This window comes from Erpetoichthys calabaricus, chromosome 2, assembly GCF_900747795.2.
Source record: "Erpetoichthys calabaricus chromosome 2, fErpCal1.3, whole genome shotgun sequence".
Taxonomy (NCBI): domain Eukaryota; kingdom Metazoa; phylum Chordata; class Cladistia; order Polypteriformes; family Polypteridae; genus Erpetoichthys; species Erpetoichthys calabaricus.
Genome location: NC_041395.2, coordinates 254,939,634 through 254,957,983, shown reverse-complemented (window position 1 = coordinate 254,957,983; position 18,350 = coordinate 254,939,634). Strand labels below are relative to the sequence as shown.

Below are 18,350 nucleotides of genomic sequence, written 5' to 3'. Positions count from 1 at the left end.
GTAACTGGAAAGTTGCAAATGTGACTGCAATCCACAAGAAGGAAGACAAAAAGGATCCTGTTTTTTACAATCAATGAGACTGGTTAACCTATACCATGCAAAATTATGGAAATGATAAGAAATACATTAGAAAAGTATTGCCTGGACTGACAAACATCCTCAGCAATTACAGCTCATCTGATCAGTAATGTTATTTTACTTTCAAAGCTCGCACAAATCTGTTTCTGAACTAATTCCATAATTGGGTAAAGATTGCAATAATGAGAGTGTGTGTGTTTTTTTTTTTTTTTTTTTTTTTTTATTTACAGTAATCCCTCGCTATATCGCGCTTCGCCTTTCGCACTTCACTCCATCGCGGATTTTATATGTAAGCATATTTAAATATATATCGCAGATTTTTTGCTGGCTCGCAGATTTCTGCGGACAATGGGTCTTTTAATTTCTGGTACATGCTTCCTCAGTTGGTTTGCCCAGTTGATTTCATACAAGGGACGCTATTGGCAGATGGCTGAGAAGCTACCCGGCTTACTTTTCTGTCTCTCTTGCGCTGACTTTCTCTGATCCTGACGTAGGGGGATTGAGCAGGGGGGCTGTTCGCACACCTAGACGATAAGGACACTCGTCTAAAAATGCTGAAAGATTATCTTCACGTTGCTATCTTTTGTGCAGCTGCTTCCTGAAATGACATGCTGCATGGTGCTTCGCATACTTAAAAGCTCGAAGGGCACGTATTGATTTTTGCTTGAAAAACAAACTCTCTCTCTCTCTCTTTGTCTGCTCCTGACGGAGGGGGTGTGAGCTGCCGCCTTCAACAGCTTTGTGCCGTGGTGCTTCGCATACTTAAAAGCAAACAGCCCTATTGATTTGTTTGCTTTCCTCTGTCTTTCTGACAGACTCTGCTCCTGACGCGCACTCCTTTGAAGAGGAAAATATGTTTGCATTCTTTTAATTGCGAGACGGAACTGTCATCTCTGTCTTGTCATGGAGCACAGTTTAAACTTTTGAAAAAGAGACAAATGTTTGTTTGCAGTGTTTGAATAACGTTCCTGTCTCTCTACAACCTCCTGTGTTTCTGCACAAATCTGTGACCCAAGCATGACAATATAAAAATAACCATATAAACATATGCGGATGTTTCTTATTTCGCGGGTGGCTCTGGAACGCAACCCCCGCGATGGAGGAGGGATTACTGTATTTACAAGTATGATTCCCACACTCGTGTGTTGAAAATCTCCTGAATAAACACAAAGCACTTCCAGACATGACCTCTGCTGTTTTTCTTTTCAACGTGGGTTGATGCTGTACTGTAGAATCACCACTGAATGCTATATTCATATGCAGTTTTTTTCATTTATCACTGTGCCATATGAAGTAATTCACCTACCTGCAGTCAAACATGAGTGCAGTACCCACTTTCTCAGTGCTATCAATACTGTAAAAAATCTTGTACCATTAGGTTTTCAGAACTTTGGTACTGAAATAGTACCAAAATTATTGGTTCTTGTGACATCCTTACTTGTTATACAACTGATTTTCAATATTTTCATTCAACAGAAACTAATGGTGTTGGGAGAATTTTTTGAAATATTTAATAAAAAAAAAAAAAGAGATATATAGTAATGAAGAAACATTGTTACTTTTATGAAACAAAATGTCTCCTATTCCTTTCTAACTTTGAAGTTATATAGCTTTTGCCATACATGAATCAAAAGATGTAGAAATAACACTTATCATTGCTTGTGTTGTTCTATTTCTTTTCCTTGGCGACCTAAGCATATGCTTTACTCTGCTTAATGGTTAATCCAGGGCCAATTCATCATCATTGTTTGAATTTAACAAATAATTGTACTGATGTCACAGCTATTATCATTTTCCTCCACGATCACAGGAGTGGGAAAATTGTCCTTTTTGAAGTCTGTGTTTAAATCTAAAAATTCTGAATGTGAAAGAGAGCAGGTGGTGGGAAGGGAGTCCTCTTCAAAGTCTGAAGATACCATCGTAAACAGTTTTAGAGAGACGAGGGGTGAGAGGGATAGATCAGAGAGAGAGAAACATCAGAAAAAGCAGAACTGTAAGTGAGAGCCAGCACTGTGATGGGGAGGCAGGCAGTGAGTGGCCCCTTGAAGGAGCAAAGGGAATGGCACTCCAGTGGTGAATCATGCCCCACTGAACAGTCTGGAGGAGCGGGGCAATCATGAGGACTCCTAAGGATTCTGTAGAAGCCAAGGAGGACATAGGGAAGACAGAGCATTCTGGTGAACAATGAAGGATGGTGATAGCCCAGCTGCAAGACCCGACAGATGAGGTGGGGAGATGGAGAGCGAAAGATGCATTGAGCTGCCAGGAAAGGAAAGAAAATGAAACCCAATGACTGCATGATTTTATTCTTGATTTTTAATATTCTTTGGGTTTATTTATTGTTACTTATTCAAGATTTTAACTTCCTTACATAGCACTGGATTTTATTGGATGATAATTTATTGACTAAAGAATTTGAACTGCACTATGTTTTGAGACACTTTATTGTTAATAACAAGCACTGAGCACCTTTGATGCACCACCATTGCTGTTTTGTTATGTTTTCTCATTCACCCTAGTCCATTTTGGTTTTGAGACTATTGACGTTCCAGGTTTAAGGGTAGTGTGCCAGCTGCAGGAATCCTGGGCATCACAGAAGCATATTTTAATTTACTTTGCAATATATGTATATATTTTTTGTTACAACAGTTTATTCATATTCATTTCAAACACATTAATTATGTTGAGAACCTCCTCACCACACCCAGCCCCATTAATGGTGCTTAAATTACTGAGGATGACTAGCAGAAGTAATTCTGGTGGAATCATATTAAAATTTGTGACATACAAACCACCTAATTAGCTAATATGAACTTCTATTTAACAAACCGAATGGAAATTCAACTGACAGCATCTGAACAATTAAAATGATAATTAAATTCATCCTCCTAAAATGACCTGTGCCTTTTAAATTTGAAGCCAATTAATGTTCCATTAAAGCACATTATAATATGCACATTTTATCTATTGCCATCTTTTAAATATTACAATGAAAATTGGAAATAAAAAAGCCTGATGTACGTGCTTTTTTATTTAAAAGGCAAAAAATATCAACAAAAACAGCATACCTGCATAAGTTTTCGAGACAGTTCATTTGTAAGAAATTCTTCCTCTTTTTCATAGTTTACTGCAAGAGTTTCCTTTTCTTTCTGTAAAGCTTGGATCTTCTTAAACAATGTGTTACTGATGAACTCCTCCTCTTGTTCTGCCCTTGCTTGCTGAAAATTGGAATAAAATATAATTACTTGCATGTTTTGGATCATTTGGAAAAATATTACAGTTGCAATGTTTTCCTTACAACTTGAGCTACACAAGTACATTTGATAAAGGATGGTAATAATAAATTTGAAAATATGTAGACACATGATATATGGATTATGAAAGAAAAAATTATAAATTAGTAGCATTAACTTCAGAAGCACAGCTGTAAAGCTACGTGACTTTTTACAGCCAGCAATACAGGAATGGGATACCATTTTAACAATATCTGATGATTAGACAGTCATACAATCCAGTTCTTTTATTTGACAGAATCAGTAACATATACTCCATGTACTTGTTCTAACTTATTACTGTAATGCTTCGCTGCTCCTACAATTTGTCACTTTGGCTCAACCCGGCTCAGACAGACACAGAGAAAGAGAACAAAGTAATTAGCAGTATCCCCATGTGATGCATGGCCATTTCTGTATGTTGTCCTCCCATCTGAATTTGTTTGAGACTATTACATGAAATTACACCAAAGTTATTAAATTTGTGCTTTTCACAAATTTAACAAATTTGATTACATCTTGCCTGAAGAAGTGGCCTGAGGTGCCTCGAAAGCTTGCATATTGTAATCTTTTTAGTTAGCCAATAAAAGGTGTCATTTTGCTTGGCTTTTCTCTACAAATTAAAAAAATATTGTTTCAATCCCTTCTCCATGTCTAGTTCACTATTCTAATTTATTTGTTGACCAAAACTGCAGAATCAATAGTAACTTCATGAAATAATATTTGGGAAAGGTGAGGGTCATATATAAGGTGAAAAATTAAAAGTTTGATTGCTAGTTTGAAGACCATAACCAAAATTCATTCTCTCAGCACCATGCTCCATTGAACACATCCCTCCACTTGCTCTTCTGGCCCCATGAACAAGCTCCATTTATCAATGATTCCACCCTAGTCAGTCATGTGGTCATATCACAACAGGACAGGTCAGGGATTAATCTGCGAACTCAAAACCAGTCAAATAATAAAAGGAAGCACAGCACAAAACATTAAATTTAATGGAAGCAAAGTCAGTAAATACGATAACACAAAACTTGTTTGTTCATAATGAACTCACAATGTGAATGGGGTTATAGATTAACTAGCTATTTAAAAGAAAAAAGCAAGTTCCTATACTTAATGATTGATTAACCTGTGCAAAATGGAGACTAATCAATCATTAACACAGAAGAACATTAGTTTAGTTCTGTTCATCAGTTTAGAGAAAAGCCAAGCAAAATGACACCTTTTATTGGCTAACTAAAAAGATTACAATATGCAAGCTTTCGAGGCAACTCAGACCCCTTCTTCAGGCAAGATGTAATACAGAGACTGGAGTTCCCTGTGTTTATATACACACTCTAGGACAAGAAACAACATTGGTAAATCTTTAAATGAGAAATTTTAAATGTAAAAAATTAAAAGATTCATTCAGGCTAGGGTTAATTTAACAAGAGAGAAAAGAACAATGTATTGTCAAGATCTCTGGATAAGATAACTGTCCAACAAAGTCTTTTGAAGTTTGTAATGAGTTTTTTCAAAACAATGTGGGTCTGTAGACAGGTTGTCTGTCATTCTGAGAGATGTAAACAATCCTCATATCTGGCCATAAAACTCTTGTCTCTATTCAATCCATGTTGTAATGTATTAAATTTTAGCACGAGTTTAACTTCCCATTCTTTTCTCTCTTGCTGTGTTTTGAAGTTGCCCATAAGCACTGTGACTTTAAAGTCCTTCTCACAGTGTCCATGGCTATTGAAGTGGGCCGCCACAGGAACATCTGTGTTGCCATGTTTAAAGTGGAACCTGTGTAAATTCATTCTCTGGCAGAGTGTTTGTCCAGTTTCTCCCACATAGAGTGCAGTGTCAGGACATTTCATGAAGAAAATTAGGTAGACTACATTACATGATCTACAGGAAAATGATCCCTTTATGTGATGTTCAAGTCGGCAGTATGGTATAACTATACGGTCTGTATCATAGATGTGGGCACATGTTTTGCATCTTTTCTGTAGGCACGGAGATGTGCCATTTTCTGTTGGTTCACTTAGGGAGCTTCGGACAATTAGTTGTTGAAGTTTTGGTGGGTGTCTGTATGCCAGGAGGGGAGGTTCAGGAAATACTTTTTTCAGTGTTTGGTCATTGTTTAGTATTGGCTGAAGTTCTTTTATAATTTTTCGAAGTGTTTCAAGATGTGGGTTGTAGGTGACAACAAGGGGGATGCGGTTCTTGATGTCTTTGTTTTTATATTCCAGAAGGTTGTCTCTGGGTATGGCAGTAGCTCTTCTTATTTGAGTGTCTGTTGTTTTGGGAGTGTAACCTTGTCTGATGAAATCTTGTCTGAGCTCCTGCAGTTGTTGATCCCAGTCTGTTGGGTCTGAGCAAACACGATTGTACTGTATTGCTTGGCTGAAAATAATGGAGCGCCTTATATGCTTGGGGTGGAAGCTATCACTTTTCAAGTAGGTCTGTCTGTCTGTCGGTTTGTGAAAAACAGAAGTTACAAGGGTGTTGTCTTTCAGTTGAACGGTGGTGTCAAGGAAGCCGACTTCTGTTTTTGAGTAATTCAGCTTCAGCTTTATGTTGGGGTGAAAACAATTATATTCATTATGAAAATGGAGGAGGTCCTTCTCACTGGCAGTCCAGATTATGAAAATGTCATCTATGTAACGGAGATACAACATTGGTTTTACGATGCACATTGACATGAAATCTTCCTCCAATTTTGCCATAAATAGGTTTGCATAGTGAGGTGCAAACCGACAGCTCATTGCAGTCCCCATTTGTTGCAAGTAGCAATCTTTTCCAAAACAGAATAGATTATGTATCAGAGTGAATTTTATCATTCTATTAATGACTTTGTTGGGTAAATCATGTTGTTTGAGGTACATTTCACATGCCAATATGCCATCATCATGGGGGATGTTTGTGTAAAGTGCCTCAACATCCATTGTGGCCAGTAAGGTTCCCTCAGGTAAGGGGCCTAATATTGGCTAACTTTATTTTAGTTCGCCAATAAAAGGTGTCATTTTGCTTGACTTTTCTCTACATTGATAATGGCTAACACGGTACAACACCCTAGTACTACTAAGCAGTATTAGCTTTCTGTTGTCAGTTTGATTAGAACAGCACAAGCACTATGCAGATTTGTTCTATAAATAGATTTGCACTTAATTAACAACTAAAGTTAAGTCACATTTGGAGACATGACACAGTGCACAGTATTGTCACTGCTTTTGGTTAACAAGTCTGACACCTGCTCCTTTTCTTCCTCTTAAAGTCAGTAGCCGCAGTCACAACTATTCTTCCATCAACAGAGTCTAACGTTCTCTGCTGTGAAACTGACCAAACACTGTCACTTACTGACTAAAAGACTGCTGCAAAACGGCTGCAACAAGTATAAATGTGTTTTGTTCTCTCGGTACGCATACTTTGAGGTGCAGCCTGCACACAGGCTTAAAGTGGCAAATATAAAAGCAGGTAAAATACATCCATCTTCCTAAAGCCTATCTTCTGGACTTAACGCAGACAGAAGTATTACGCACAATTTCGTCTTTTAAGGTTTACCATGAAATACTAATTATTAAAAACTAAAGCTTCCACTTAAACTCCTTGAACTGCCAGTGGGCTGTAACACAACTGATGGTTTGAAATGGCTGCACTTGAAATACAGCACATACCCCTTACAAAACACAGCTTGCAAAGCACCAACTATTCAGGATCAGGACAATTTTGATTTGAGGCAGTTCTTGTTGTGGGTTTTATAGTAGCACAAAATCCATCACAGAAATGTTTAAACCTAAGAAAGAGGAACCTAACAAAATTAAAAGTGAGATATGTTTCATAAGGAAAGCTTTTATTTAACTGCTAGTTTTTGAGCTATGTTCTAAATGTTTTGATGTTATTTACATTTACTTACTTTGTGGACACTTTTATCACTTACAACATTTTATGATACAATTGGTTACATTTCTTTTGGTTTTCTAAATGGAGCACAGGCAGGTCAAGTGATTTGCTCATGGTCACAGTGTCAGTAGCGGGATTTGAATCCACAACCTCAGGGTGTGAAGTCCAAAGCCTTAAATACTACACAACACTGCCTGCTCATTCTGATACGCTGCAGCGTAAACTGTAAATCTGTAACATACAAGGAATATATAAAATAGGCTTTGTAATGTTGTTCAAAGACCAGTGACTGTAGATTTTTTTTTGTAATGGCTTAACTTCACATTACACAAAATAAAAGCTTGCCTTGCATAACACTTCTGATTAGGGAAAAAAGAGATACTGTAGAAGACTCTCCATGTTAGCAGTCAAGCAAATAATGAATTACATCTGATACTTTTTAATGCCAGATTAAGCTTTTCCTAAATAAAAAAAAAAAAAAAAAAAAAAAAAAAAAAATCAGAACCAATTTAGAACATGGGCTCATTGAGAGTTAGAGTAATGTACTGTTAAAACGTATATAGGAATATTCGTACATTGGCTTCAGCCAGAAAATAAACTATAATAAGTAAATTACTCTAGTCATATCCAAAAGTAAATCCAAAATGATCTATTTAGTGTTCTAAGCCAAGGGTGCCCAATTAGTAGCCGGAAACTGATCAGAAATCGATCCTGGAATGCTTGCCAGTCCATCAAAAAAAGAGTTTAGTGAAAACATTACAAATGGGCTATATGACATGCTTTTTCAATACAGTAATGGTCCACTAAATGCACTCTATGCATATAGTCTCAATTTACTGACCATGTGTATGTTAACCCTTTTTGAATGTGTTATAAAATTCACCGTTATCTGATTGCTTGATGACAGAATTCTGCACTACTTGGTTACTCCAAGATAGGCTTTACATTCACTACAGTATAGTGAAATCTGCCAAATTTATATTGGCCAGTGAATGTGATAGTTGTAGTCTTTCAGTTAAAAATTAAGGAAGAGACCAAAACTTAACATTATAACAAGTACTGGGAGCATCATTTTTTGGAGACAAAAAAGAAAAAGACAACCAGTCAAAATTTCAATTAATAGCACAGTAGTTGTTTTTTTCAAAACTCAATGCAAAAGATAAAGCGCCAACTATCACATCACTCTGTGTGAGACACCTCCTGTTTGAACAGAAAAAAAGTAATTCAAAAAGAACTTTCAAATGTAGTATTTCCTGAGGCTGCTGGCTTGCTACTTGAAGATTTTAGAAACAAAAATGAAACTGCAGCTGCCATCAAGGACATTCATTTGTCAAAGAATACCTTAACAGTGCAATATAAAGACCTTGAGGTACAAGTGAAAAAGAATATGGCTGCAATTCAAGTGGTTTTACTTACGAACTGATCAATCAACCAAAATATATGACACGCCACAACCATTTATTTTGATTATAATGCTATTTAAGGACATGAGCACAAAATCTGAACTATTTGTTTTACCTCTGGAAAGGCACGCAAAGGGCAATATTTTTCAACCTTTTTTGAACAAAATGAAACTGACAGCTTTACATTTTTGAATCACAACTTGTGGAAGAAGTGGAAATGGATGGTACAAATATAATTTACTGCAGTGAAACATTGAAAAATTTTGAGATTTTACTAATCATCTCTGTATATTTCATCAGCAAAAACTGTCCAGAATGATTAAGTAATACATGAAATATGTAATGTACAGTAGTGGACAAAAGTTTTGGCAGTGACGCAAATGTTGTGTTTTGCAAACTTTGCTGCTTTGGCATTTTCAGATTTATTAACATCTTTCTATGGTATACTGAAAACAATTATAAACATTTCTTAAGTTTCAAAGGCTTTTATTGGCAAATACATGAAGTTTATGTAAAGCGTCAATATTTACAGTGTTAACCTATGTTCTTTATAACTTCTGCAATTCATTCTGGCATGCTGAATATCAGCTTCTGGGCCAAATCCTGACTGGTGTTGATCCATTCTTGCCTTTAAAGTGCTTGGAGTTGATCACAATTTGCGGGATTCTGCTTGTCCATCCGCTTTTTGAGAGCGGTCAACAGGTTCTCAATGGGATTACGATCTGGGGGGATTCCTGGCCATAGGTCCAAACTTTCAGTGTTATAATCTCAGAGCCACTTCGTTATCACTTTTGCCTTGTGAAATGGTGCTCCATCATGCTGGAAAATACATAGATCATCACCAAATTGCGCCTGGATGGTTGGGAGAAGTTGCCCTTGGAAGACGTTTTGATACCATTCTTTATTTATGGCAGTCTTCTTGGGCAGAATATTGTGAGTGGGCCCACTCAACCCCACACAATGACTGTCCCATGATGCTTCACTGTTGGCATGATACAGGCCTCGTGGTAGCATTCACCTTTTCCTTCTCCGGACAATCAATTTTCCAGATGTCCCAAACAGTTGGAAGGGGGAGTCATCTGAGAAAGAAACTTTGCACCAGTCTTCTGCTGTCTAATCCTTGTACTTCCTGCAAGAATTTCAGTCTGTCCTTGACGTTTTTCTTGGAAAGAAATGGCTTCTTTGCTGCCCTTCTTGACACAAGGCTGTTGTCCAAAAGTCTTTGCCTTACTGTGTGTGCAGATGCACGCATGCGCGCGTGCGCACACACACACACACACACACACACCACCCCACACACACACACCCCTGCTGCCAGTACTGAGCAAGTTCTGTCCTGGTGGCAACACAATTCTGTAGCCGACTCCTCAGGAGGAGACGGTCCTTGTGCTTGCTAGAGACTTTTAGTTGATCATTTTGTGCCAATAACTGAAAATGGGTTTTTGTGATAAAGTTAATTTTTTATGTTAATAAAGCTCTTGGTAATGAATTAATTAGCATCTGATTACTCTGCACAATAATATAAACACAATGTGAATTGCCACCACAAAAAACTGAAGCTGCAAATTTTGCAAAATACAACATTTGTGTCACTGCCAAAACCTTTGGGTTTGCGATGAATGTCATGTGCTAAATTCAGGAAACATAAGCTCATTTGCACCTGGAGATAACAGAGACTTATTACTGCACAAGGCTGTGTGAGGCTCAGCTGAGGTAAATTTTTAGCATGGTTCAGAGACCTGTTGCTCATAAACAAAATGTTTTGTTTCAAAATTCTGAATACAGTATGTGCAAATGGATGACCAGTGGCTTCTTCACAGTCCTTTCTAAACTACTGAATGTTGGACTGTAGGCACAAAATAAAAATATTATTGACATTATCATCAGCGACAAAATGTTCAAAAGAAAATTATAAGTACTCTAAAGTAAGCTTTAATGCCAAGACCTGTGTTAATTAACTCATATGCATTCAGAACCTGAGCACCACGGCACATACAGCATAGCTAACTCACTGAATTTATCCTACCAAAGTCTGTTGCTTCCCATGAAACCCAGATTTTGATATGGAAGATACAGCCTAGAAAAATGGGATCACTCTCTCTTTGATATAACAGTAACAGAAAATGAAATCCTTACTCTACTAAAATTACTTCTGATTAAAGATATGCCAATAAATTATCTGCCTTTTGTAGGTCAACCTAAAGTTGAGCTCCACTACGACTGATGGAATGTACATTGAGGTCTGTCTTAGATGTACTACTGTAACAGCATACGGAAAACATATAGATGCTGTTCTGTGCCAATGCTTTCATTAAAGTAAAATGGGGAATATTACTGCTTCACTGTATCACAAGGTATTTGCTCTGTTTGCTATAATCTAGTTATACAAGCTATAGATTATCACTGTTCTACTAAAGTTCCCACAGTCTGGCTTTCCCAAATCAATGCTCAAAATTGACACTGGTAGATTGTTCTGACTTTGGGTCTGCCAGATCTCTTCCTAGAAGAGAGTTTTTCCACTTTTTAATTGCCTTTGGATTGTGTAGGACACCGTACTTGATTCTTTTTTGCAATGTCTTTAAATGAAAGGCCTACATTTCTAATGGTAATAATGCGGTTTCATTTCATTTGTTAATTGCTGTTTCTTGCCATTATTAATGGAATTTGCATCTTTCTAAACTGTACTATTATCCAAGTAGTACTTTAGAGGGTGTAGTATTAAGTAATCAACAGAAGGTAGGAGACCTGTGCAAACTGCTTGCTTCACCTTGCAATGCTTAATTTACATTAATTACTGCAGAACATCTGTAGGTTGTTACCTATTAGCTGTTACGTGAAGAAGGTCCATCTGTAATATTCTGAAATTTCCTCTTTTTTCAGTTTTTGCTAACTAACTTAAAATTTAAACCTCTTGCTGTTTACTTCTTACCTTTTAATCGTTTTAGGATTCATTGCATTTCAACTGATTAAATTTGAAGCAAAACTGGAAAAACTAAGGTGTTCTAAAACTATTGGCTTGCAGCACATACATTTTTATATAAATAAATATACACACACACACACACACACACACATACAGTGGAACCTCGGTTCACGAACGTCTCGGAACACGTACAAATCGGTTTACGACCAAAAAGTTCGCCAAACTTTTGCCTCGGTTCACGACCACACACACGGTATACGAACAAGCCAGTTTCCCTTTCAGTTTGTGCGCGCCGATGATTTCCGCACGTGTTGCATTGTTCTCGGTCAGACGTGCGTGCTTTCGCTGTGAACTCTTTATGCTCTATTTCATTTCCCTTCCGGTTCATACGCGCCGATTACTGTATTTAAGCAAGTGTTTAGCCTCTCCCTGTTCATTGTTCTCAGTCAGATGTGCGTGCTTTACCTGTGAACTCTTTGTGCTCTACAGCATTTCATGTGCTTTACCTCAGGAAATGTGCTATGTAAAAGCTAAAAGCAAATAATTATTAAATTATATAATAGCAGTATGTAGTTCTGACAAGTGTAGTGATCTGACACCATCACACTGGAGAAAAAGTTACTCAAATTAGGAAGCCTGTTTATATTAAAAAAAAAAACAAAAAAACAAAAAAAAAACAAAATTAGAAAAATTACATATACACCAACCAGTGCAAGAAAAATACTAGGTTACTGTTCTCTAATTGCACAGAAATATACAGATATATGTATGAATGACTGGTGGCCAGTGACATTCACCTTAACACCATAAAGTGTTTTGAGAGGATGGCCACGGCACATGACAATTCCAGAATACCAGATGCATTTGACTAACATGCTGCAAATAGAGCTATTAAGGGTGCAATTTCCACAACCAACTCATGTAGTACTAATTCACCTTGAAAAAATGTAACACAGTGACCCGACATTTGCACGATAGACATATGAGCGCCGACAAAATAGCGCCGATTAAAACGCGGCATCAAAATCGCGATGACAAGAAAAAGTAAATAAAATCACAAAATCTTCTACTTACAAAGTTCAAAAGTTTCATTAAAAATGAATTACTAGTTTAAAGCATATATAACAATGTTTATTTTAGAAGTCAATATTATGAGACACGGCATGCACAGATAGTCCTTAAGATCACGCCCTGCATATGTAGGAAGAATTGCAGCAAGACGTCTTGACAGTTGCTGGCTGCCTGACTGCTGGTAATTCTGCTTTGTATACGACTGATGGTTTGTTCTGTTAAGTCTTGTTCACGACGGAAATGATCAACCAATGTGTAAATGGTAGGATGGTGGCACGCGACAGACGACTGGAACGTGTTATGCCAACCCTCGACTGAGTTATTTGTTCGCGGCATGCCATCAGCAACACGTTCTTGCATGTTCCAAAGGGTGATAGGAAACAACGGGTTGGCTTGTCGATTGCGTCTCAATCGACCAACGTAATTGTCTTCCCAGTAATCATAAACATTCTGGAGATTGTCGGGTCTAAATATATATGTATATATATAAAAATATATATATAAATATATATATACAGTGGAACCTCTAGATACGAGTTTAATTCGTTCCAGCACTGAGCTTGTATAGCGAATTTCTCGTATCTAGAACAAACTTCCTCAATGAAAATAATGGAAACCAGTTAATCCGTTCTGCACCCCAAATATATTAACATAAAAATCAATTTTCCTAGCAAATAACACTGATAAATTATATATACTGTAGTCTACTTTTAATAAATAACACTGGTAAATAATATAACTGATTATTAAAAGAATCAAAACAGGCGTCCAAAGTGCAGTAGAGCATTCAATAAATCTTTAAATAAATAATCCTTAAAACAGTTGTGAAGTGGAGGTTTAAAATACACAAGAATAACAATCCTTTAACATGAGGTTAAAACGTCAAAAGGATGCCTTCTTTAAAAAACAGATGACAATCCCCGGTGCTTCTTCTCTGTTAGCGTCTCACCTGCGGGCTCTGCAACAGGCGAGACACTCTTAATGCAGCTGACCTTCTCTACACCGTCCTGCTTCAGCTGTCTGGCTCGCCTGTTCAGCTCACTGTTCAGCTACACGCGAGCTTGCACTTGCTCGCTCTCCCGCACCGACTTCTTCCTCCTCCTGCTGCTGCCTGCCTGCATGTCTGCAACCTCTGTTCTCTCTCCTCTCTTTTCTTTCACTTCTTCTCCCCCTTAACCGGCTCGCGCTTCTCTATATATGCGGGGAGGACATGGCAGCTGCAGCCCATCAGCCACAGGAACAATCATAGATGTGGGCAGTTTCCCACCTGTGCACTTAAGTGAGAAACGCAGACACCGCAGATTGCGGCTCGCAACTGCTACCACGCCCCCTTGCTAAGCCGCGAGCTATACCCACAGCCTGGCTCGTGGCTCGTTACACGAGCCAATGCTCGTATTTAGATCTGAATTTTTCGCTCATACTTTCCTCGTATTTTCAATTTCTCGTATACAGAGGTGATCGTATCTCGAGGTTCCACTGTATATATATTTCAAAATCCCCGTGCTTTGCAGCGGCGAAGTACTGCTTTTAAATTTTTATTAAGAAGAAAAGAAAACCTTTTTAAACTGAGGGAAAATATACCAATAACAATTTGTTAAGGATCTGTTTTTTTGTGAAGCTGTCTTTACACAGCTTCTCCGCTGTTTTATAAACGAACGCCATATAAGTTCATCCTTTCTGCTTGCTTCGCGGTTCTGTAGTGGTTTATTGTTCGTCTATTATGATTGTTTTTATAAACGAACGCCTTATAAGGCCATCCTTTTTCCTTGCTTTGCCAAGGAAGCAGCCTTTTTATTTAATGCACGGGTTCTCCATTGTTTCATTGTTCGTTTATTACGATTGTTATAGTTGTCTTTGTATACCACGTTGTCAGTTGAGCACTCCGGTTGGAATATGACCAAGCCGTGGAAGCTTACTGTTGAGAATGCAACGTATAGTTGTACAGGAGAAAAATGTCAATCTTTTGTAGGTCTATGAACTTAATTTATGCCTGTACGCGTCAGTCGCTTCATATTCTTTTCGTATCTTATTAATTGTGTAATGTGTTTTTTGAACAGGTTTGATTCATCGAAGTGATCACTCGTGCTGTGTTCAGTCAGTCACTCGCTCGCTTCTTATTGTTTCGCTGCCTTCTCAATTGTGTAATGAATGTTTTCTTCAGCGCTCTTTGTGGCTGTTCCTTGTTTTCAGTTCACGTGATTACGTAGGAGGCGTGATGACGCAATACGCGACTCCGCCTCCCATGGCCATCGAGCTGCACTCCATTACAGTATATGGACAAAAAAGAGGTTCCAGTTATGACCATTACGTGTACAATTTCGAAATGAAACCTGCCTAACTTTTGTAAGTAAGCTGTAAGGAATGAGCCTGCCAAATTTCAGCCTTCCACCTACACGGGAAGTTGGAGAATTAGTGATGAGTGAGTGAGTGAGTCAGTGAGGGCTTTGCCTTTTATTAGTATAGATTGTCAAGAACGAGACAAATTATCATGAAGTGTGTTGATGACTCAACTGTAGTGAAATTTGTGCACTGAGGACACAACAGTAGTGAAGTAGAATACATTAAAAGAAGAGATTAAACTTTTTTTTACTAAATGGTGCAATAACAGTCTCAATATTAGCAAAACTAAGCAGCCCAACTGAGAACTTCAAAAGACTTGGAGAAGGCATGTGCTTATGGTTATAAATGGGGCTGCCGCAGCTTCAAGTTCATAGTCACAGCAACAGTAAAGATCTCTTATGGTCCCTAGACACCACCTACTTAGTTAACACAGCTAAACACCCAAGGATATGCCACTCAGTTTGCTATGGCAACTGCACTGTAGCTGACTGAAATGCATTAACAACTGTGATTACACTGGCCAAGCTCACATCCATCCAGGACATTTATGACATGAGATGCTCAAATCAAGCCCTCTAAACAGATTCCGACATCACACATCAAAGCAGCAAACTGTCTGTCTAATCTGTCTAACTTCTAACTTACAGTAAGCAGTATCATAGCATTCAATCGAGCATTCAGCTTGATCCGTGACTAAATCTCTATTACATAAGCAACTCTACTAATCAGCATGCACTACTTATTCAATATTACTGACCTATCTACAGCTGAATTATTTCCACTCTCTGGCTATGACTTGCTTTGTCTGGTACAAGCTGTATGTGATTTAATATGATGCACATATTTTTTTAAATGTTTTTTTTCATATTTGTTCACATTAACTGACATCAGTATGTCTAGTGATCCTTTTGCTGCACTGTATCGGTGTACTATACACTGTGATGTTACTGCACTTTTTAGTGATCCTGCACCAACAATACTAGCTGCAAATATGTTTTACTCTATTCTATGATATAATGCGAATAACAACTGGGTCGGTTTTAAGATGACATTTATAATGGTCTACTTTAACCTCATAATTTACTTCATCATTGTAGTGGACATTTCGAGTTTAAAGACGAAATTTCCACTTTAATCACAAAATAGACATTTTCATTATGTCCTTATTTTTTTTCCCTGTGGCTGAAATATGCCGCCATACATTCTGATGGTATTGTGAAGGTGCAAAAAAAAAAAAAAAAAAAAAAGGCACAGAAGATGGTATGTGAGACTTTTAAAATATATTGCGTCATTACTTTGGGGAATATGTGACGCTTGAATGTAAAAGCAACAAGAATACATTTGTATGTCGCCATTTTGCTTCACCACATCAAACCATTCATCAAACATCAAAGCACACACTTTGATCCTGGAGGATCCTAAAAGCGGCTGGAGTAGCAAGAAATTCAGGCTGGAATTCAGGGTTTGAATATGGAGAGTTATGACGATATTCCAGAAGAAGGTGATATGACATGTATTTGGATAAATATATTTATTCATGTGCAACAATATATAAGATATCCCCTGAAAATAAGCCCTAGTGCACATCGGCTGTGTATATTATATATATTATATATATATATATATATATATATATATATATATATATATATATATATATATATATATACACACACACACACACACACACACACATATATATACATATTTTAATAAATATATATTTTCACACGTTCCAGTGAAAAGATCACTATTGATTTGCTGATTGGTCTGCAAAAAAAGCAATTAAAGATAACATCTTTTTCTGTGACAATAAAGGGCAAACTAGACATATTAAACGTGGATCAATTCACTCCAATTGCAAATCAAATATAAAAGTAACATGTCTCACTAACCAGGTTATATTTTTTTATTTCATACAACTGCCTAAGGTTAAAGGTCAGTATTATGTTACAACTCACATGCTATGTATATAACAGCAGCTTTGTTTTATCTGAATTGACCTACTTGGAGCTCTGAGTTTGTAGGGTGTTTGTTTAATTTCCAACTCAGGAAAACTGTTTTCATGTAAATGCAGCATAACCAGCAGGTTAATTTACTTTGTGACACTATGTGCCAAGGTGGGGGCCATTTAAATGCACTTTATATTGGTGGACTACATTGATTTTCCAGAAGCATACAACATTTCTTTTTAGCAAATATGCATGCATTTTAGATTTGAATGCACTGAATTGCATAACAGACATGCGGATTGTGCCACACTAGCAACTTCATATTTTTTCATGGATGTTTTAATATTTTTTGCTGTTGCTCAATATTGGTCCCCTAAACCAGGGGTCCCCAACCCCCGGTCCGCAGCCGTCTGACAGCCGGGCCGCGAGAGAACTGCCGGCAACGGCGACTCACTCAGACTTTTCAGAACGGTTGGCGGGCAGGGCATTGCAGCGGTGCAGAGAGGAGAGAGACCGAGGTGAGAGACTATTACAACAAAGTATTTTTATGGTCCCGACAGTTTCCCCATATGACATGAGTCTATAGAAATCACGTTACTATGAAGTACATTCAACAGATACTTTCATTACAACGAAGTGACCTTGAAATACTTGAACGAATCATCCACAGAGCAGTTAGATCTGTGGTCGCAGCTCAGATGTGCACGTTTGCACAACGATTCCCAAACAGAAACATTGTAAAAAAATCTCTTTCTTCGAACTTTCCTCGTACTGCTTTTTTTTTTTTTTTTGCTGTTTTTGTTGTCTGTGGTTTTCATTGATTCCTTTTGCTTATTGCTTGTCAACATTTGAAAAACATCCATTGGAATTTAACTCATTGTCACCCTCCTATAGAAACGGCAGACACGAAAAAAAGATAGCAGTGTTAATGTTTGTGATGTGCAATCTGTTGGATTGGCAAATGTAAAGCATATGTCTTTGTTATATGCAAAAAAAGAAGAAAAATCTCAGATTGCAAACGTATGCGAACTGCTTAATAACTTAATAATAATAGAAATGTTATGTAAATTGTGTATAAAACTGCCCCCCCCAAACCAACCCCCCCCCCTAATAAAGTGGTCCTTGCTGTCAAAAAGGTTGGGGACCACTGCCCTAAACCATCCCATAATGAAGTCTGTGGAATTAACAAAAACTTCAGCAGCACCAGAGACACACCTCGTATGTGGCAGGGCGTTCAGACAATTACAAACTACAAGCCCAACCCACACAGTAATGATTCGCACGGTTTGAGGCGCAGAACAAAGAGCCTGTGAGAAAAGCAACACCTCCCTCCACAGACCAGGTACAGTGGAACCTCGGTTCACGAACATAATTCGTTCCAAAACTCTGGTCGTAAACTGAGTTGGTCATGAACCGAAGCAATTTCTCC

The 18,350-nt window shown here is 37.7% G+C and overlaps 1 protein-coding gene across 1 annotated transcript in view; it reads right to left on the bottom strand.

Moving 5' to 3' along the window:
• Positions 1 to 18,350, bottom strand: part of ccdc6b (coiled-coil domain containing 6b) — a 61,529-nt gene that overhangs the window by 24,363 nt on the left and 18,816 nt on the right. Inside the window, exon 2 of the mRNA XM_028795394.2 lies at positions 3,147 to 3,296. Coding sequence (XP_028651227.1) covers positions 3,147 to 3,296 — 150 coding nt within the window. The remainder of the gene's footprint in view (positions 1 to 3,146; positions 3,297 to 18,350) is intronic.